Source organism: Capricornis sumatraensis, chromosome 9, assembly GCF_032405125.1.
Source record: "Capricornis sumatraensis isolate serow.1 chromosome 9, serow.2, whole genome shotgun sequence".
NCBI classification, from domain to species: Eukaryota; Metazoa; Chordata; class Mammalia; order Artiodactyla; family Bovidae; genus Capricornis; species Capricornis sumatraensis.
In genome coordinates, this window is record NC_091077.1 from 99,299,122 (window position 1) to 99,321,259 (window position 22,138).

General features: G+C 39.3%; 1 protein-coding gene across 1 annotated transcript in view; it reads right to left on the reverse strand.

Moving 5' to 3' along the window:
• The window catches only part of ST8SIA4 (ST8 alpha-N-acetyl-neuraminide alpha-2,8-sialyltransferase 4), a 101,515-nt gene extending 79,674 nt beyond the window's left edge, over positions 1-21,841 (reverse strand). Inside the window, exons 1-3 of the mRNA XM_068980791.1 lie at positions 21,714-21,841; positions 14,634-14,765; positions 3,924-4,181 (exon numbers count right to left, since the gene is read on the reverse strand). Of these exons, the coding sequence (XP_068836892.1) occupies positions 3,924-4,181; positions 14,634-14,765; positions 21,714-21,826 (503 nt within the window). The 5' untranslated portion in view covers positions 21,827-21,841. The remainder of the gene's footprint in view (positions 1-3,923; positions 4,182-14,633; positions 14,766-21,713) is intronic.
• Positions 21,842-22,138: the final 297 nt, after the last annotated feature.

Consider the following 22,138-nt stretch of genomic DNA (forward strand, 5'->3'; position numbering starts at 1 on the left):
AAGAACTTAGTCATCCTTAATGAACTTTCCCTTTCAGACAGGATTTCAAGTCCAGAAAAGCGAGGTATTTTCAATTTGAGTGAGTGACTGCCCACCTGTGCTCTGTCCTGGCCTCCTTCTTGCAGCACGGTACTCACCGACTGAGGAATTACAGATTAGGGGTCTTAAGGGTAGCACACGTGGACATAATGCTAATATTTGAATTATGATTTTAGGCATTTTTATTAAGAAATAAAAATATTTCTCTTATGCCCATTTTTCTGTTTTTTAGATACATGTAAAACCTGGATTTTACAAATCAGTTCAATATTTAGTAATTAGAGAATCAGAGTAAGGTTTTGATTTTTCTGACCCTCATTTTTTCCCCTTTAAGCATCCTGATATTGATCGAACTCCCATTTTGTGTAACATCCCTGCAAACCCAGCATTTAATTTAATTGATTAACTTCTAATACAAATAGCCCCTGAGGGAGTATCTCTTCTAAGAGAAGAAATGCACGACAATGTGTGTGTGTGTGTGTCAATTCTTGTGCACAGCTATCACTACACGTGCAGGCACTTAACATGAGCAGTTTTCAGCAGCTTATTTAAAAATATTGTGGGACATTAAAAATAACATTCTCCCAAAATACCAATACACTTCATAGACCAGTTATGCCATGCACCTTGCTCTCCTTCTCAACAGGACAACTGCTTGGAGCAAGAGATTCCTGTTTGCATGTAATAATGCATTCTGTACATCATTAAACAAAGAAGACAGCATTTCTCTAAAGCACCTTCAAAAAAATACAGATAAAGTTTGAAATCTAATGTTGAATGAATATTTTATCTAAAAAGAATGCTTTGCTTCATGTCAGAGGTCAAATTGAACATAATACCAGGGTGAATCTGATCCTTGAGGGGTCACTGAACTAACAGTGTCCTTGGTAAGAGCTCAGACATAAGTTGTCTCTCCCATAACCAACTTATTATCTAACAAGAAGAAAAGAGAAACAAACAAACTGGGAGCAATAGGCGATACAGGCAAACAACCAATTAAAACTATATACCTAAGCAAATGCACGTACACACCATATAGCTCTGGGAAGATGGGAAATTTGGAAGATTTTTAAAAATTGTTACTAAAATTTGTGACTTTAACCAGTTTGACCTGGATGGCAAACTATTAATGTTTCAAGGAATGGTGTTTCGATTGAGTTTTAAAGCAAAAACCCTTTCTGCTGTTTTAGAGTAGAACAGACACTTGTACACTAACAAAAGGTCACATACACCTGGGGAAGGAAGATGCACACAGATGACGAGCCACATGCCAGGGGGAAGATTACAGTTTTAGGAAGGGTGGAGGTCTGGTATAACAACGTGTCATTGAAGTCTTTTGTGCCCAAGAGACTCAAAGGAATGGGTTTCCAAACTAGATATTACGACCAAAAAAACAGGTTTCGCTGCAGGGATTACCTGTTTCTAATGTTAAATGTATTCTTGCCGAAATTTTTCTTGGAAAATCAGAAACCCATCTGTAGGCTACACTTTCCTAGTACATATTTTAATGTAGAACATTCCAGCTTCTAGTTTCAGAAACTAGTAAAATAGGAGCAAAAAGAAAAAAAAAAGTAATTATGGCAATAATTTTATGCCTTCATTGAAATGCTTATCCTCAGTGTTTTATACTTCTTGGTAAGACCATAACACACTTAGGGACACTAAGGATTGACCACTATATAGTGTTCTTGTTAATAAGCTTTTAAAATAATCATAGCTGAGGAAAGTATAAAGAACTTCTGAAGTTCAGTTCCTAAAGACACTCTACAATTGCAAATGCTCAAACATCGGTGTCTTAAGCCGCTCAGTCACGTCCAACTCTTTGCGTGCCCATGGACTGTAGCCCACCAGGCTTCTCTGTCCAAGGGACTCTCCAGGCAAGAAGAATGGAGTGCGTTGCCATTTTTTCCCTTAGGGGATCTTTCCGACCTAGGGATTGAACCCACGTCTCTTATGTCTCCTGCATTGACAGGCAGGTTCTTTACCATTAGTGGCACCTGGGGAACCCTCAAACGTTAGTGAGCGACCTGCAACAAACATGTACGTTCAAGAGATCTAATTCAGCCCAGTGACTATAGTCACCACACCGCACTACCCACTTCAAAGTGGCTAAAATACAAGATCTTAATTATTCTCACCACAAAAAAGAAGAGACAATTATGTGCTCTGGTTGAGGTGTTAGCTGACATTACAATCTTAATTCCAGAGTTAGAGGTGAGGTTGAACCCAGTGCATTATGTAGGTCTCAATGCTGAAGTTTAAAGAGATGTAGGAATAAAGAGTCAGTCCTTATTAATAAGGATACAGGACACATTCGAATCCTGTATCCCTCCAGTATTAATCATCTTTACAAATTATCTACTTTCTGAAATGTCTACTATACTCTAAAATCTTTTCTTCCTCATTTTATTTGAGCTCTGATTTTTATCTCTTCAGAAATTCTAGAAGCCTTACTGTTTCTTCCCAACCATACTTCATACAGACTTCAATGTCTTAAGCTCATTGCTTCCATTTCCACCATCATTCCCTCATCAAACAATTTGTCTCCTCTTTGGACACATTTTTGTTTGTATACCTACATTTTCACAGGGTTTTTCGCTCTCAGTTCAATTGATTTAAAAGCTCAGGGTTTTAAAGGGTCAACTGATGTCAAATCAATCACTAACACTTCATGCGACTGAGCAAAGTAAGATAGTTATACAAAATGTTCGTAGCAATATTCATTGTTATAAATTGTATTCCCTGAGTGTTCTCTTATGATTTTTCATGGCTATTATTTCTTTATAAAAAACCTGTGGCCTACTTTATATTAATATTTATTACATTTATTTTTAATACCATAGTTCAAAAAAAATTTTTTTTCAAGATCTATACTACCACAAGCAGGATTCCTGCATAGCTTCAAGACTTCAAGCTATTTGTCAACATGGCAAATCAGCATACTTTCCTATCTATCTTTATATTGCCGTATTTCATATTTCAATATACATGTTTCATTTATTTAGCAAGTATTTATGAAGAAATAAAAAACCAACAACTCTATTCAAAAATAATAACAGAATTAAAAAATGCTAATTAATATCTATGTCATTATTATAATCCTAAGTCTATGGTTGTCTTTCTTTCAGTTAATCAAAAGCTAACCAAACACATGATTCATCAAATATCTGTTGAACATGAATGAAAAACAAATAGCTATGTTTAATTCCATGAGAAAACTAAAAAATCAAAATATACTAACGTTCACAAATACTACATATAAAAAGCGATGAAATCAATTTGGCCCAAGGTATCAAATATAAATTTGCTACAGTTTATTCCTAGAATATGCTAAGTAATCATTATTAAAACAGTAAAATTAAGTTACATCTGTTATATCATTGCAGAGTAATGTTCATAATTTTGTGAATAAGTAAAATAATTTATTGAATATAAATGGCTTATAAATGCAATTAAGTGAATTAATTCATTCACTAATAGAAAAGAATAATTATAAATATATTATAAATTATACACGGAAGAACTATTCAGTAATAAAAATAAACAAATAAATTATAACAAGTAATTACATCTATTAGCAAATAGTTTTTCTATGTATTATATGTAATATAATTATCATTTGGCCAAAAAAATAAAAAAACCAAGCTGGTGTGAATTATTGCTACAAGATCACCTTTTCTGTCAATGATATGATAATTTTAATTTGACATTTCAGGGTAAGTAAATTTGGATACTACACAGATAAAGATCCTGTCGATGAATGCTAGGTTTAGCTTTCAGTAATTCTTTATTAATATTAGATTTACATATTTCTGCCAGCGTTCTAGTCCTAAGTAAACGGTCTTTGAAGAAATTACACATTTTAGCAACAGAAGAAAACTCACCTTATTACAAAATTGTGACTGTCGATCTCTTTTCCACACTCACTGTCCAGCAGAATGCCCGAGTTTCCAACAACAGCGCAAGTCTTAAACCTGCGGTTTTTCATTGGCGAAACTTCAGGCAGGAGGCTGTGCAGGTCCTGAGAAATGTTTAGTGTCCGACGCCTGTCCAGCACGTAGTGTATGACGTCACCAGGCTTAAAGCTGCTCTTGACCACGGAGACGTCTCGTTCGGCATCTAAGAAACGAAGAATGTTCTTCCTGCATTTGAGATACAAGCAAAGTTTCCCATTAACGACAACGCATCCAAGGACTGGTGACACGTTATTGACTGGGGGATTTTCACAGAAATTAATGCCGGTGGCAAGCAATTTGTTATGTAAGTGAAACTGAAACATCTCTGGGCAATAATGTTCAGGAAACAAAAGATGCATGTATGCGTCTCTGGTCAATAATGAGGTAATATCATTTATAAAGAAACGCATTTGGTAATTAAACCCACCAATTAAGTTGATACTATAGGAAATAAAATATATTTTTAAAAAGTCATTTACACATAGTTTTTCAATGATTCTGTAAGTAGATATACACTATATACACCTATATGTGGAGTGAAAAAGGCCCCCTATCTAGCAAACAGAAAATTAGTTTATTAAATGAAATACTATTGAAATGAGTTGACTTTCCCGAGCCTGATAGTATTCTGCCAACCTTCATTAATTATCCATAATCATCTATTTTGTTCAGTATTGTCTAGTTAAGGTGCACAGAAGAAACTTGAAATTGTTTGGAATTATACTTTAGTTAGCTCTATTAAAGGACTGATTGTTCCAATAAAATTATTGACACTTACCAAATCATGTGTATATTATAATTATTTGAAGTAATGTTAAAGCTACAGCAATATGTACTTATGAAAGTTTCCCTCCAAGCTCAAGAACCCTGGAAACAGGATGGCTATCCTAGAGGAAAACATGGACAGATAGAATACTGGACCTTGTACAGCAGAGACAACTCACTGTCTCTGTGTTCTTTCTTCCCTTCTCTCTTTTCCTAATCGAATCTTCCAGGTTTTACTTGGGGACATGGATGCTCAACTAGAACATGTCCAAGTTTCCAAACCCAAGTATAGCTGGATTTGGTCATCTGAGTTAGTTTTCTTAAACAGGATATGAGTGGATCAAGTATATTCCTATAGGAGAAAGAAATAAGCTTCCAACTTGTTTGACCAGCCCACTGAATTTTTTAAAAGTTTTAATCAGAGGATACTTGCTTTACAATGTTGCGGTAGTTTCTGCTATACAACAACGTGAATCAGCTGTAAGTACACGCATATCTCCTCCCTCTTGAACCTGCCTTGCACCCGTCCACCCATTCCACACCTCTGGGTCATCACAGCACCAAGGTGAGCTCCCTGTGACCCACTGTATTTTAAAGTTTCCCTTCTGTGGAAGCTTAGCCTATCCCCTCTCTACTAAAGAAATTGGTTAACAGATGTGAGAAGCTACATAAAAATATATGCATTTATGCTAAGTTAAATGATGGAAAATGAGAAAATAGATACAGCTGCCTGGAAAGCTGGTGACTCCTGGCATGATACAGGATAGCATCTGCTAAAACTGTGGTCTGTAATAACCTGAGAGTCATATTCTACATATAATAGCTTGTTGCTCTTGGATAACTATGTTGGTTACCCCTTTCAGCAAGGCACTAAAAGAGGTTAAGTCAGACACGAAACAGCCAAGTTGCAAGCTGAGATAGACAGAAGTAAGTCTAGCAATGGCTTACAATTTAAACTGTGTGAAAGTTCAGTAATTGGGACCTCCCAAATGTCTCCAGTAACTCATGGACAGAGGAGCCTGGCAGGCCCCAGTTCATGAGGTCACAAGAGTCAGACACAACTGAGTGACTTTCACTATATATTAACAAAGAAATATCTATGAACCTAGCTTACAAAAGTCTTAGACTGCTTGATCCTCAAGTTACCAAACAGAGACCCACTAGAAGAAATCTGAGAAATCAGTCTTCTGAGTTGGACGTTGGATATTATTTACTGACGTGCTCTTAACTTCAAGCTTGAATTTTCAGAAAGCACAAAACAATGTCATCATTATAATATTCGTGATATGATAGATACACTTTCCTCTAATGATACTACTGTTTAAGCTTCATCACTATTTGTAAATTTTATTATTGAGCAAAAAATATGATCTCTTCTTAACACTCCAACAAAAGGGAAATTCCCCAAATCCTACTTATAAGCCAGAAGCATGACTAGCAAAGAGGGATGTAAAACAACTCATATCTTTGCTTATCACCACTCTAATGACAGAAAGTAAAGAGGAACTAAAGAACCTCTTGATGAAGGTGAAAGAGGAGAGTGAAAAGGCTGGCTTAAAAGTGAACATTCAAAAAACTAAGATCATAGCATCTAGTCTCTTCCTTCATGGCGAATAGAAAGGGGAAAAGTGGAAGCAGTGACAGATTTTATTTTCTTGGGCTCCAAAATCACTGAGGATGGTGACTGCAGCCATGAAATTTAAAGACACTTGCTCCTTGGAAGGAAAACTATGACAAATCTAGAGAGCGAAACTATGCCTTTTCCAGCAGTCATGTACAGATGTTAGAGTTGGACCAAAAAGAAGCTTGAGTGCTGAAGAATTGACACTTTAGAACTGTGATACCAGAGAAGACTCCTGAGAGTCCTGAGACAGCAAGGAGATCAAAGCTGTCAGTCCTAAAGAAATCAACCCTGAATATTCATTGGAAGGACTGCTGGTGAAGCTGAAGCTCCAACACTTTGGCCACCTGATGCGAAGAGCTGGCTCATTTGAAAATACCCTCAAGCTCAGAAAGATTGAAGACAGAAGGAGAAGAGGGCAGCAGAGGATGAGATGGTTAGATAGTATCACCAACTCAATGGTTATAAATTTGAGCAAACTCTGAGAGTTAGTGGAGGACAGAGGAGACTATGCTACAGTTGCATGGGGTCACAAAGAATCGGACATAACAGCTACTGAACAACAACAATCTTTCCTTTTCATTTCTTAATTGGAATATAATTGCTTTGCAAATTTTTTAGTGTCTGCTCTACAAGACGAATGAGTTATACATATACACATATTCCTTCCGTCTTGAGCCTTCCTCCAACCTCCCCCATCCCACCTGCCTAGACCATCACAGAGCAACAAGCTGAGCTCCTTGTACAAAAGAGCTTCCCACCAGCTATCTCTTTTGCACATGGTAGTCAAGGTGTAATTGACATTGCAAATGTCAATGCTACCCTCTCAATTCGTCCCACTCTCTCCTTCCCCCACCATCTCCACAAGTATGTCCTCCACGCCTGTCTCTCTATTCCTGCCCTGCAAATAGGTGCATCAGTACCGTTCTTCTAGAGTCCATACGCATGTGTTAATACGTGGTACTTGCTTTTTCTCTTTCTGACTTACTTCAATCTGTATGACAGAATCTAGGATTGTCCATATCGCTACAAATGGCCCTCACACTGGTCAGAATAGTCATCATCAAAAAACCATCAAAAACAGTAAATGCTGGAGAGGGTGTGGAGAAAAGGAAACCCTCTTGCACTATTGGTGAGAATGTAAATTGATACAACCACTCTGGAGGTTCCTTAAACAACTAAAATAAAACCATAATATGACTCAGCAGTCCCACTACTGGGCATATACCCTGAGAAAACCGTAATCCTTTGGTTTTACTTTGGTTTGCTTTAAACACATCCCACTTTAACGTGTGATCTAATTAGGAAACCAGATCACTGAATATTTTATTTGCCTAGATTTGATACACAAGGAATATGCCCATTAGCTCTGAAAAAAAAAAGAACATTTTTTGAATTTTTATCAAATATTTGGATTATCAGGCTTATAAGGAGTAAAATTTATACAGGAAAATGTATATAAATGCCCTACAAATGAAAATTTAAAATTAACAAACCTTATAAGGCAGTCATCTTAACAAAGTACAGACTACATCAGAAGAGAATCGCTGTTGAAATCAGCAACTATGGAGCATATGAACTGCAGAAAATTAAGAAGCCTTTCATTATGTTAAGCACATGTGATTCTTCATAAAAGTTAACTAGCGCCAAGAGCAGCAATCAACTTTTGTACATATTAACTCCCACTTACTTCTCTAGTGAAAAAATTAACTAATGCCTGATACCTGTATTTTAACAAATTTTTTTTTCATTTCCTGTGAAAATGACAAGCTTGACTTTAAAGACTGCACGGATGTGGTCGAATTGACAAACTAGATGATGATTATCATTTTCCTTTCAACATAATTTAAAGGAGTTGCTGTAGGTATTTGAAGATTTAACACAGGAGTTGTGGTATGTTTGCAAGCCAAAGGTGAATGGATTACAGGTCCGGCTTTGAAAAAGGACTCTTTAGCTTGGAAATCCAAAAGGGAAAATCCCCTTACTCATACACTTAAATGCTTGTCAACGGATAGCAAGAGGGACTTTCCAATCACAGTATCTTTGCTGTGTTATAAAAAGTTAGCAGCAAAAATATTTTCCAACACAGGTCTCTAAATCTCTGAGTTTATATAAGTTCATTCTTAGGGAAAATTGGTATTTAAAAAGTGGACTCTAAGAGTTCAGGAAAAAATAATGCTTAATGTGATAAATAAGTATTAAGTACAGATGATATTATTGTATGTATTATTCCAGTGCTTACAGGCTCAACAGTGTTGCTTTTTTTTTTTTTTAATGGAAGCAGTAACAATAGTAAAAGTACTTTACAAAACAGAATACAAAACACCAATTCACACAGACTAATTGAAATATAAAAATGTAATCTTCTTAGATAAAACTCAGAACAATTGTTGCCATAGAATTTGCTTTCTTAAGCTGAAAAGGGGAGGTGGACCTTAAATGCCTCCAGCTTATTCTTTTTCCTACATTGAACCAAACTTTTCATTTCTATGGGTTTAAACCTATGCTTTGAGTATTATCTGAGCTAAAATTCTTGGTGTAGGGTGAAATAAAGACAAAATAATTACAACGAGTGAAAATATTGATGAAAATGCTTGATATTTGTTTGGAAACAGTAAAGAAAATTTGGTTGTTGTTGTTTTTTCCTCCCCAGTAGGTTGTATTTTTTAGATTATAGGTTTAATGTAATATAAAAATTATATGGATTTGCTAAGTCTAATTGTTGTTCAGACTGTAAATCTATTGAAGAAAAAACCAGAACAAATAAATTGAGGGGGTGCTTAGTCGTGTCCAACTCTTTGTGACCACAAGGACTGTAGCCCATGAACCTCCTCTGTCCATGGGATTTTCCAGGCAAGAACCAGGGGATCTTCCTAACCCAGGGATCACACCCAAGTCTCCTGCATTTCAGGGAGATTGCTTACTGCTGAGCTGCTGGGGAAGCCCCAGAAAGAAGAAAACTAGTGCTTAAATATAATTAACTGAACGTCATTGGGAGCCTGAAAAGCTCGTGTACTTATGTTGAACTGAAACAACATGTTAAGCATTACCAAGGGGAACATACATGCTTTGTTTAAAAGATAAAATCGACATGAATGAAAGCAGCTCGTTTAAAAAAAAACAAAACAAAACAAACCTACTTTGGAAAGAGATAGAAAACTCCAATTTCTGGACGTGGAAGCATGAATCAACAGAAGCTAACACTGAATATGCAGGCTGTACCAGTGTAAGCTTTCTTAGTATGTGGTCAAGTTATTACCAGCTTTTTAAAGCAGAGAATTGTGTTGTCTGTGTGTGACTTCAAAAAACAACACAACGGAAGGGTTTCATCTGAGCCACCGAGGAAGCCGGGAAGACCTTACAGGTCTTTAACTGTTACTTTGTAAGCATAATGTAACCTCTGAAACCTTATTCGAAAAGCAAACACCTAAATTCAGCAACTGTCTTAAAGATAAAGATTAACTGACAGAATCAGAAAATATTTTTCACTTTGGGTAAGACTAGAAAGTTAGTCATAAAGATACTATTTTGTTAGGCAATGTTGGCTTAAACTGAAAGACTGGTTTAGACTGTGAAACTGACAGGAATAGATGCTATACAGAAACTTTTCAACTGAATTTTCAACTACAACTTCCCTTTCAACGTCACCCACCACTTGAAATAGCAGCTGCAGAGTCCTGGGGAATTAATTTACTAAACATTGTTTTCACTTGTGAAATGTTAAATATAGCTAACCTATCACCAGGTGCCACTCTTTCTTCTCTGTAGGTTTCCTGTCAACAGCAAGCACACGTGCTGTGGCAGCTAAAATTTAATCTAAATGACATTGTTGACTTCATCAGTAAGTATTGTGAGGCGAATCTTACAGCTGGAAGGCATCACACGTTGAGAAACGAATTAGGTAGTGATACACATATATTAGGAATCAGTTTTTGCAAACTTTTGACTCTAGACAAAAATCACTGAATCAATTCAATTGTTTTCACTGAAAAAAAAAAAAGTTTAAGAAATGCCAAGTATTTCATTACGCCTAGAAAAAGCAGACAATTTTTTGTCTCAAAAGATTAATTCTGTAAGGTAACGTGACTTAAAGCTCTGAAACAAACAAACAAACAAAAACATAACCTATAGCTTGTTGGAGAAGGACATGGCAATCCACTCCAGTACTATTGTCTGGAAAATCCCATGGACAGAGGAGCCTGGCTTGTTAGGGCTTCTGAGCTTAGGGTTCTAGCTGTTATAGGAAAGATATTCTAGTTAGTTTAAAATTAAAAAAAAAAAAAATTCTGAACACAACTAAATGAAAAGGCAAAACTGTCTTAAAAAAGCTTGAAGAAAAGCCTGTTTTAGTTTAATTTATGCCTCAGGTAGCCATTTGATTTTTGGTTCAGCATTTGGCAATACTGGATGGATACTGTTATATTTTATTATGTTAGAGCAAAAATACTCCACCTTGTGAACTTTACATAAAGATGCATTGTAATAGTATGCACTTTTAGTATTGAACTTGAGCCTTCTAAAATATTTATCTCTTAGTAAGAGGCTCTGGTTGCACAGTCAGAGAGGCCTGGCTTTGAAGGATGACCAGGGAACTAATGCACTGTGAGACCCCAAATGGTCACTTACTGGACAAGAGGAACTGTACGGGGACCTTTTTCTATAGTAAGTCAATGCGGCAACAGCAAGTTATTGTTGACAGCTGAAGCACGTGCAAATCTGCTGCTATGGTTAGTCAACCTACAAACTGCATCCATTGAAGAACTTTGATATATAATGCCACTACCAGTTGAAGATACATTTGCTGACTAATCACGATGTGCTTATTCTGATCCTGATGAGCAGTAGCTGAGCTCATACAATTCCGCACATTTATATCTGGTATTGTAATTCTTTAGATTCCTATTCAACATATGAAAAATGAGGGAACAAAAAGAAACAACCCAAAGATGAAAAAAAAGTCAAGTCACAAATGTTGGACATGACTAGTACAATTTCTCAGTACATTGTTCACAAATAGACTGACAACATCTGATGCATCTTAAACGTGTCATTTCTTAGCTTACAATATAAAGAACAAGCTGCTGCTGCTGCTGCTGCTGCTAAGCCGCTTCAGTCGTGTCCGACTCTGTGCGATCCCCTAGACGGCAGCCCACCAGGCTCCCCCGTCCCTGGGGTTCTCCAGGCAAGAGAAAGAACAAGCTACTAACAATAAAATCAAGCCTTTAACCAAGCTAATTAGTTTAATTGTGAAGTTAGCTGTGGGATGCGTAAACTTCCCTCAATCTCGATGAGTTTTCAAAGTACAATGAACAAATATACGAAATCATCTCTCTCATATAACTCCCCAGAGGTACAGTTGTTTGATGAATATATATGAATCCTTTCTTGATGTGCATATGCAAGCAGCAGAGTGTATATAGGGCTGGAAGAATTAGTAATAAGAAAGAAAATCATGTCTCCAAAAGTAGGGGAAAACAATTTATCTTCAGTGACTGTTTCACATTTTAATGTAAATAGATAAATAATTTATTAGGAATGTCACAAGAGCATAATAAGTTTAATGAGATTTCAAAAATGAGAAAGATTTGTAAGCACTGTTCAATCATGTAAGATCAAAATTGACTAGTTGTAATGTCTTAATCAAAAACTTCAAAGTAGAATTTTGAAAACACTTGTAAAATAGGCCCACACCCACTCACTGACACAAATTTAATGTGGTTCTTCATAAATGCTATAGATGTGGGGAAAAACAAAGGAAAATAACCAAAATTAGTTTTAGGTTGGACTTAAAAAGAAAGTTAAGCCACTAACTAGCTATTTTATATTCTACATTTTTGTATATTAGGTGTCAAATTGATACTTACTAGTCACTACTGTGATAGGCAATTATATAATTTTTATAAACTGTATATTGAGCAGTAATGGTTTTATAAATTATTATTTCCTTGAAAGGAAGTGATAACTTTGTATGTCTTATTCAATATTTGCTCACTGTTTAATTGTTTACTTCTTTACCTGCTAAGGAGAACCATATGAAAAGAGTATTTACATTTCATTCACATTATGAGCTATTATAATTGAAAATAAATCACCCTTAAAGATATGAATGCAACTCTCATTAATTTGTAAAGTTGTAATAATAAATTGCTTGGGTCAACTTATATTAAATACTTTTAGCTTGAATACCTTAAAAACAGCAATAGATGGAGCCTCATGCCCCTAGGTAGTATTCATTTTTTCACAGATACTAAGAAGACATGGCCAGATTTATTGATTAAACTATTGTTAATTATGTATTTTTATTTATTAGACTTTACCTGATTTATTATTCAGCATGGTTAGATACATTCATTACATTAATTATTAGATATAATAATTATATTAAAGTATTTCAATTTCTGATTTTACTTTATTTTCTTTCATTACTTTCCTTTACTTGACCAACAGAACCTTACATAATTGACACCTTTCTCATCAAATCGTTCACAATTAAATGTTTTCTTTCTAGCCATTCTTGTAGGTCATATATTTTCTTTTTAATCACCCATATGTCTCTCTCTCTGATCTACTTCTAAGAAATATTAAATCCTTACTCCATTCTAAACTCAAACACACTGTACTCATGGCCCCTTCTAGTTCCACATCTGGTAGCTTTTCCTTCATAATTATCTCATCTCTTAAAGGGTTTCTAAATGTCAATGTGGGCATAGGAGTATGAGATAGTAAGGATGACACTAGGTGGGTATCATGAGAAAACGGAGCCAAGGTATAAAACCGTCCAACTGGAGATACCATGATTAGTGTTGGTTTCAACCAAGGAAGCCTCAGGAGGAGTACAGGCCCAGAGTTATACATTTTTCAATCTCTCAAGAGAATATGAAAATCTGTACTTTTATAAGGAATCTGCTAATGTATTAGAACTGTTTGAAGTTTCCTTTTATCCACTGATTGCTGCACATATTCTACCCGGAAGACATTGATTTATAAACTGTCAGAGTTGTCCTACATCAGTCAGATGCTACTCATCTCCCTGTTCTTGTACTCTGCCCTCAAATATACAAAGTTCACCCTCAACTGGAAACAACCAAACATACACCACTTGACATTGCCAAGTGTCAGATTTGATTCCTGTTTCCACTCCAGTCAGACTGAAAGTTTTAAAACAAAGAGGTCTACCAATTCCTGCATTTCCATGGCACCCATCTCTTTTTAATTTGCAGCCACTCTTTCAATTATATTTTAACATGTAGTGAGTGCCTTCGATGCAATGCATTCTATGAATTGCTATGCATACAGTGAAGATGAGGGTAGTAGATTCTTCCTTCAAGTGGCTTATTCTGCATTATATATAGATGTGAGGCAAGAAGTGAGGACATAGAAACCCAAAGAGATCAGCCAGCTTACCCTCTTAACCACTAAACCACTCTTACAAAATCTATATGTTAATATTCAGTCATTGAGTAATTAGCATTTTACCAATGCTAGAAAATGCAACGTGTTATTATGTAAAGGATGGTTGTTCTCTTGAACTTTTAAGAGTTCTGATTTACTGAAATGCTCTGATTTAAACATGCCAACCAACACAGCAAAGTAACTATAGTGAAAATGATCTTGTTTCCTCTATAAATAGGAAGGCCCTAACTTTCTTCTTAGTTATAGAATTATAACTGAATAAAACAAGATATAATGAATATAGATAGGTGCTGTATTTGATTTCAAGAGCTTATCTACATGAAAATACCAGAATCTTACAAAGAATAAACCTCTATTCTAGAAACCTTATTTGCTAATTTTTACCTGTTTAGGATATAATTATTGAATAAGTACTCATGGAGTAAGTAAAGTTTATTTATAACTGTTGGCAAAAATAGCAGTTGAATAGGCTCTACTTGTATCCAGTATGAGAAAACACAAGATTATTAAAGACTTTAGAGAAATTAAAGATAATTCTCAAAATATATGTCCATCCAGACAGAAGTTATGTTAAATATCAGGGTTCTGCTGAATGTTTTATTTCATTAGTATAAAGACAGTATGTTAAAAACTCTCATATTCATCCTTATATTTCTGACTGTATAGTGATTTCAGTCTTATGACTTCACATCTTTCAGTGAGCAACATTAAGCACTGGTCCACTCTTACTGAAGTATTCACACTTAAATTATAAATCAAGCATTCAAGGTAAGTTTGCCAAGTCCAGTGTATTCTCGAACATGATGTGAAATTCATTATGCCTTATTAAAGAAACTCACCTTATTTCTAGGACCAAAGAGGAATTGATTTTCCAACCTTCTACAGAATGCTGGAAGATTGAAGAACCAGCCTTCCGAATGATTTTATCCGAACTATTGACAAGGGATCGACTCAAACACAGCTCACCTTCTCTGGAACAGAACACAATAAAAGCTTTGTAAAAATAAGAAACACTTTGTGTAATATCATAATACCTGATTTAGATTATGGTGACAGCTTACAGATACAACATTTTCTATATGTTAGAAGACGTATGAGCAAGAGGAAAGGTATTACGAAGATTAGGTAAATGTGACTTTATCAGGTAATTATCTACATTTATCATTTCACTTACTCTTTTTAAATAAAACTGGTTTCATGTAAAGAAAAGACCTTTGCGGTACTTAAAGGAAAAAATTCTCATCAAAGTTCTGCTCCCCTTTAATCCCTCCCTCCCTGCTGTGCTTAACAATAGAGACAGGATGTTTGGCCAGTTCCCCTGCATCTGGGTAACTGTGACTCCTAAGAGAGTAATTTTATTTCCACAGGAGCCATGAGACATAACGGAAAGAGCTTTTGTTTTGGAGTAAGAAGACGCTGGCTATCAAGTGATCTAGGCATGTTTGTGACTCTGTTGCTTGCTAGCGCCTACATCCTTTGACCCTATTCTCTTTCCAGGCCACGGTGGCTTTCAGTTCAGTTCAGTTCAGTTCAGTTCAGTTCAGTTCAGTTGCTCAGTCGTGTCCGACTCTTTGTGACCCCATGAATCGCAGCACGCCAGGCCTCCCTGTCCATCACTATCTCCCAGAGTTCACTCAGACTCATGTCCATCCAGTCAGTGATGCCATCCAGCCATCTCATCCTCTGTGATGAGGTGGCTTGAACCTTACCTTGAAAACTGCAAAAATATTAACTAATATGCTTCGACTTTGTGAGGATTAAATGGGACTCTGCACATGAAAGTAATTTATAAAACAACTGAAGTGCTAATTCTGAAATAACATTGGTCTCAAAAAATCTCAACAATGAAGTGCTTTCTGATAGTTGTTTGAGGTGGGGAGATAAGAGATTGCAATTGGGGGAATACTCATTCAGTAGCCATTATTACTGGTATTTTCGGTTACATCAAAAAATCAACTGTGCTGCCCCCACCAATCAACAGCATGAGGCAAGTATATCATGAGGCATACTAACAGCAGGGGTACTGACTGTAAGTGACAGATACCTATGATGGCATTTAGGCCCTTAGGGCCTTTATACTTGAAACTGTTCATTGTTCAGTACACTATTTCTTGGCGTTTTATTGATGTAAATCCAGACTCAGAGAATAAAAAAAAGCCTCCTGTCTATGGCCTAGCCCTTTCAAATCTGTATTTCTTTACATGTCACCTCTTAATTTTTTTTTTTTTTTTTTTTAGAATCTCAAGAACATAGTTAAAAAGCAGCATGGCTATTTGCTCAGTCACAAAGTCTAAATCTGTGTTTATTATGTAGGCAATCCTCCCCTACTATCAATGGAAACACTGCCTGTGCAACAGCTGCTAGATGAATTCTGTAATTGGAGGCTTATAGTTTGGTATTTTGGTTTGCATTCTTTTTGAAACATGTAGTTCCAATTTGAAGCAACTCAAAGCATCAAATGCAACTACTCCCTGTAAAATTTAGAAGTCTATAAAAATTAATATTTTAAACTGTTCTACTGATGAAAACGATACACTCGCATGCCTAAGCATGGCTAATAATAGTCATTTTATAGAGGTCATTTAGGATGTAAGGAAACAGGGTGCAATTACTATTCAGTGGCCCAGAGTCAATTTTTGTATTACGTGTCTAATCATGATAACTATATATGAATGAAAATGTGGATGTAGAGAGTTAACCTTCATACTTTTGGAGATGTACTTCCAAGGGTATGGACACAAATATTTCTAGGGGTCAGTATCTTTCCAGTCTTCATCTTGTTAATACTTGGCCTGTCAATTCATCTTTTTCTAAACACAGATTGCTACTGTCAGGCGAGGGTATGGCTCCTCGGTTTCTGTCTCACGACGAAGATTTGGAGTGACGGACATTAAAGCCCCCTCTGTGAGTTACAGTTCTGGGGTCTTGGACAGGCCGTGTTATAGCTCTCAGGTCGCGAACGGACCGTGTTATAGCTCTTAGACAAATCAGTGTTACAGTTCAGTGTTACAGCTCTATTTTATTTAGAAGATAGCAGGAAAATCCATCTTCGAGGCGTGAGGGCACTTCGGTCCAAAGATGCGAAGAGAAGAGTGCCCCAGTGCGCAGGGGCAGGAGACAGAGAGCCCTTTGGCTCCTCTTTTTAGTATTATTTTTCTTCCCCCTGGGCCTGCCGTATGCAGATTTGGCTTAGTCAGGAATGCTATTCTACTTGAAGTCCTCACTCCGGTCCTCGGACCTTCCTTTGACCTTCCTCTGTTCTATTTTTGCGGGCTTTTCCCTTCCTTGTCTTTTAGCACCGCCATTTTGGACTCCTTTTGCCTATTCTAATTAAAATAACTTTTTGCCACCAATAAACTTTTATAGAAGAAGTAAGCTGGCGTTTTAAATACCTGTGGAAGATTGCTTTCCTGACAGGTAGATAAAGATACATTTTTATAAAGCAGAATGATTGCCACAGTATGGTATGCAGCCTTTTCAGAACTGCAAAGATTTAAAGAAGTGCTTTAAAAGTTTAAATCAGTTTGATTAATATATTAACGAAATGCTGCCACATTACTCTGCCCTTTGAATTGTTTTTTCAGTAAACTGGTGATCAGCCAAACTTCAGACTTTTATTACTGGAAAGTATTTTGAATGAAAGTATCTACAACCAGTCACACTTCTCCTTGAAGTCAGTGGAGCTCATGTGTGAGAAGGCCAGGCTTCCAGCAATCTGAGGCTCTGGAGCAAAGTTCTTTGTATAAAGTTAAATGAGTCCCAGGGGGTTCTTCACTTGTGACCTTGGTAGTACTTGGTCTTGGACAAGCCTTTTCCTTCCTGTGAATGCAAGGCATGAAGGATGTTGCCACCCCCTCCTAGCTTCTCATCCCTTTTCCAAACAGCTGCACTGAAAACATTTCTTGCATGGGCTATATACAGGAAGGTTCAACATGTACTTCTACAGGGCTAATTACACACCATATAAAAGAAACGAAGCAACATATAAAGTATTCCTGCTTATACGCAGCTAAAACACCCACTTAGATGGCCATCCGTGTAATACCAGGGATAAAGTTAGTAGTTATGTTACTAGACTTTATAAATGTTTTTCTCTTTGAAATATGAGTTGCCAGGCATCGCTATAATTTATTCTATTAATTCTGCAGTACCTAATACATAGGTTTAATTCAGTTTCATGAAATTAGGTACCCAAAAGCCCTGTATTCACCTCATTGTAAACTCTTCTTGATTTGGCTTTGGGATCTGTTTTCTTAGGTTAAACTTCCTATTTAAAATGAAAATGTAAGTTATTTACGCAAAAAGAACTTGCATCAAACTAAGCCTCAACAGAAATAGCAGGCAGTTTTGTGTTTTCATAACCTAAGTGTAAAACAACTAAAAAACAATGAAATGTGCTAACTTAACTTACAGCATATGGCTTTTAGTAGAATTCCAAATATAACATATGAAGTAACATGCAGATTCTGGTTTCCTGAGTTACCAGAGCGTATTCTACTCTAGAACAAACTGGAATGAACACTGCTGACAACGCTAAAACACTCAAGTATGAATGCTTATCTCCATTGTCAATCCTAAATTTCAGAACTAATACTGGAGATAATCTAAAGTGCACAGTCAAGTGAAAAAGAGATCTCTAGATAATAAGAAAAGTAAGTTAAACTGCCATTTAAAGTCCACCATTAAAAAAGTATGTGGCAAGTTTTAAGGAGTAACAAAGCAAATGTCTATTTGGTATTAAAGTTTGTTACTTTCCCAAATGCATTATTTCTTTAAATGAGTACACCCACATAATTTTATCTGTAGGATCTTTAAGTTAGCATATTTCTAGTTATATCCAAAGAACACAGTCAGTAAAAGAATATGCCAACTGAGAGCAAATGCCATTTTCCCTCATTAAGTAAAAATATCAGTTAAGAACAGAGCCCTTTATATCCCTAAGTGCCCTTTCAGTTAAACTTTATTAACTAGCCAACAGATCAGGCAATTAATAGGCTAGCTTTGAAAGAAACAATTCTGAACATCCAATAATTACTCGACCTATCCTTCAATCCTTGCTTATGGAATGATTCCATGCTGCTGGAATTCCTCTGGAGATGTGTGAATGCGGTTGCTTGGTGTGGGAAGCTGAGCGGCTGCTTCCTGCTTTTCCTTCTGTGTGGAATGACTGCTTGATCCTGGATATAAGAAGAACCAGGTCACATCGACTCTAGGTAGGACCTCCAGTGTTAAAAGGCAGGCAGGTGGAATAAAGAAAGTAACTACCTGTCTGCTGCCAGATGGAAGCAGGGACGCTAAATCCGAATCCAGAAGGATGTTCTAAGATCCAAGGACTATGGAATTGCCCTTCACCGAATCTACGGCCCGCTCACAAGGTACGCAGCGGCGCCCCCAAAGGTCAGACTCCTGTTTACCTCTCGGGCGATGAACTGGCTTGGGTTCAGGCGGCCAAACCGCCGCGCTGGGTTACTCATCTCCAAAGAAACCAGCCCCTCCACGTGGCTTGGGTAGAAAGAGAGTCAATGAGAAGAACCGTTGTTTGGGATGAGTCAACCCCGCCACCAGGAGCACTACTCGGGGGAGTTGAAATAATCAGCTGCTATCCCCAGCTTTTCAGGGGCACGTTTCAGCCGAGGGGAAAGCGCTGGGGCGAGGGTGGGCTGGGGGGGACCAGCTGTCCTCCCGGTGGGCCCCCCCCACCCCGAACCCCGAGCAGCGCCGACTCCCAGGTTTCAGCGATGCGCGGCGCGCGCCGCCCCGCGTGGCCGTGATTGCGGGTTTTAATTAGGGAGGAGGCGCGCGGGGGCCGACTGGAGCAGTAAAAGTTATTGTTTTATTTGTAAAGGGGGCCTGATTCTTGCAATAGAGGCTGGTTCCTCCACCCGGGCGGGCAGCTCTCTCGTGGAGGGGGGCCCGGAGAACCCCCGTTCCGCGCACACCCCTCTTCCTGCCGGATGCGCCGGCCCCGCGCATCCTCGGAGGGACGGGCTCGGCCCGGAGAAGGTGCGAGAGAAGCCCCGCGGGGCTGGCCCGACCCTCTAGCCCAGGTCGACGCCTGCTCGCCCCCCGCCTTCACTCCCCTCCCCTTCCTCCTCCTCCCGGGCGCCCTGGGCTGCGCCCACCGGCCGGCAGAGGCCACAGGAGGCATGTCGCCCAGGAAAGGGGGAGCATCCCAAGACTCGGGGTGCGCCCCGCCTTCCTGTCGGCGGGTTACGGAGGCCTGGGGAGGGGGCCCCCCGGGGTGCCCCCCACCCGTTCCTCCCGCTCGCGCCCCGCAGGGTGGCCCGCAGCCGAGGCCCCGACCCTCGGAGTCCTGGCCGAGGACGCGGCCGCTTTGTCTGGGCTCAAGGCGCGTCTGCGAAGCCCACCGAACCCGGAAGATCACCGAGAGCCTCGACCCCCCACCCCCAAGCCCAGCCTCAGCCTCTCCCCCTCGGGCGCCGGTTCACCACCTCCCGAAAGACCCCTTTGTCCGTCAGCAAAGCCCCAGGTCTACCCAGGGATGCCCACCCATTCACCCCCGCCCCCTCTCGCCCGAGTCCTTCTCTGACAATCGAGCCAGGCTGAAGGTGCAAGCCACCCCTTCCCAGTGTTAAGGACCTCACACAGTTCGGGGACCCCCCTCCCCGAATAGCCCATTTGGAGATTTATGGAGGCATAACAACCATCCCGCACAGGCCTCTTTGGCTTTTTCTTTCTCTTCCAGTCCCCTTCGACTGTACTTCTGTGTTAATTTTCTATCAAAGAACAGCGTCTTCTGTACAGATAAGCCGGCTTTTTGTTCACTTCAATTCTCATTACTTAGGGAAGAGCAGGAATATTAAGAAATGGAGTGCGTTAAGTTTAGTGTGTGTGTGTGTGTGTGTGTGTGTGTGTGTGTGTGTGAGTGCGCGCGCGCGCGCCTGTACACACGTTTTAGCTGTCCTGTGCCCCCGCCTCCCCGCCCCAGCGTGCAAGGGTTCTATCTTCGTCCTCATCTTTAGGGAAAAGAAAAACCAGGCTGGCATCTCTGCCAGTGTGGAGTTTCCGATAGCGACAGCAGACACCTCCGGATGAGGCAGGATTTCCGAAACAGGACTTCGAGCAGAGTTGACAACCAGGGGTCACATCCTCAGAAAAAAAAAGAACGTTTCCAAGCTATGTAAGCAACACAAAGTTGCAACCACCTCCTGGGTAAACTTCAAAGTCACAGAGGCTGGGGAGAGGGAGGAAGGAAGTGTGATATTTAGAGAACTGACTAGGGTGGAGGAAGATTCTGAACTCATCTAGACAAACTAAAGAAAAAGCAGAAATCTAGTCTGTGTGAAGTAGAACCCAGTTTCCAAAACTGTAACCATGACGCCCATGCATTTGACCCACGGACAGCAAAGAAGCAAGTATCACTGGTTGACCTGGAGTTTCTAACTCAAATGATGATACACAGATCTACTCGACGCCAAACAACAACAACAACAACAAAACCCAACACAATTGTAAAGAGGAGACGCATTTCCTACTTTCTGGGCTTTAACTTCAGCCTTTCAGGAAGCCAGTTTCTGCTGGTACCTCCCTTTAGAGCTAGCACCGAGAAAGAAGGAAGGGCAATAAAGACATTTGGACCGAGTTCTGCCCTGGGACTAAAAAGGGCAAGGGTGCCCGTTCTTTGTTGACACTCCGCGGGGACTTCTTTGGCTTGCGAGCCCCGGCACCAAGGCAACTGTCACTATCACCGCGCAGGGCAAGTTGAACTCCTACTGAGAACCCGCCGTGGAGAAATCACACACCTCAACAACATCCTTTGTTATTTACTTCACGAGACTAAGCGCTCACAGGCGGACCCCACCGCTAACACGACCCCAACGCTCACTCGACCGCTTCTATTCACAGCTCATTCGCGGCTGGACTTTTTGTCAGATCCTAGAATGAAGCTTTGCATTTACCCGATGAGTTGCGTCTCCTGGTGCTCCTCGGTCCGTGCCATCTCTTTTGTCTTATAAAAGATCAGGAGCAGACTGATCGTGCAGATCGTCCACCTCTTCCTGATGGAGCGCATCTTGGGTGCCCGGGAAACTCCTGGTGGCCCCAGCTCCCTCACCTCCTCTTCATAGAAAGATTCCGTTCGGGGGAGAGGTAGTCGCGGGGCGGGGGGGGCAAGATCTGAAAAAGCCGAGGAGACCGTGGAGCCGGAATCTCCCCAGCTGGTCTCGAGGGTCCTCTGCGGCCGAGCTCCGGCTGGTACCCGAGCGCTGCGCGGGGCGCTCTCTCTCGCGGTTCCCTCCAGCTCTGCCCCGGTCGGTCCAGCGCCTCCTCCCTGGGGCTTCGGTTCCTTTGCAGGAGAGACACCTTGTGCATTGGAGGTGGCGGC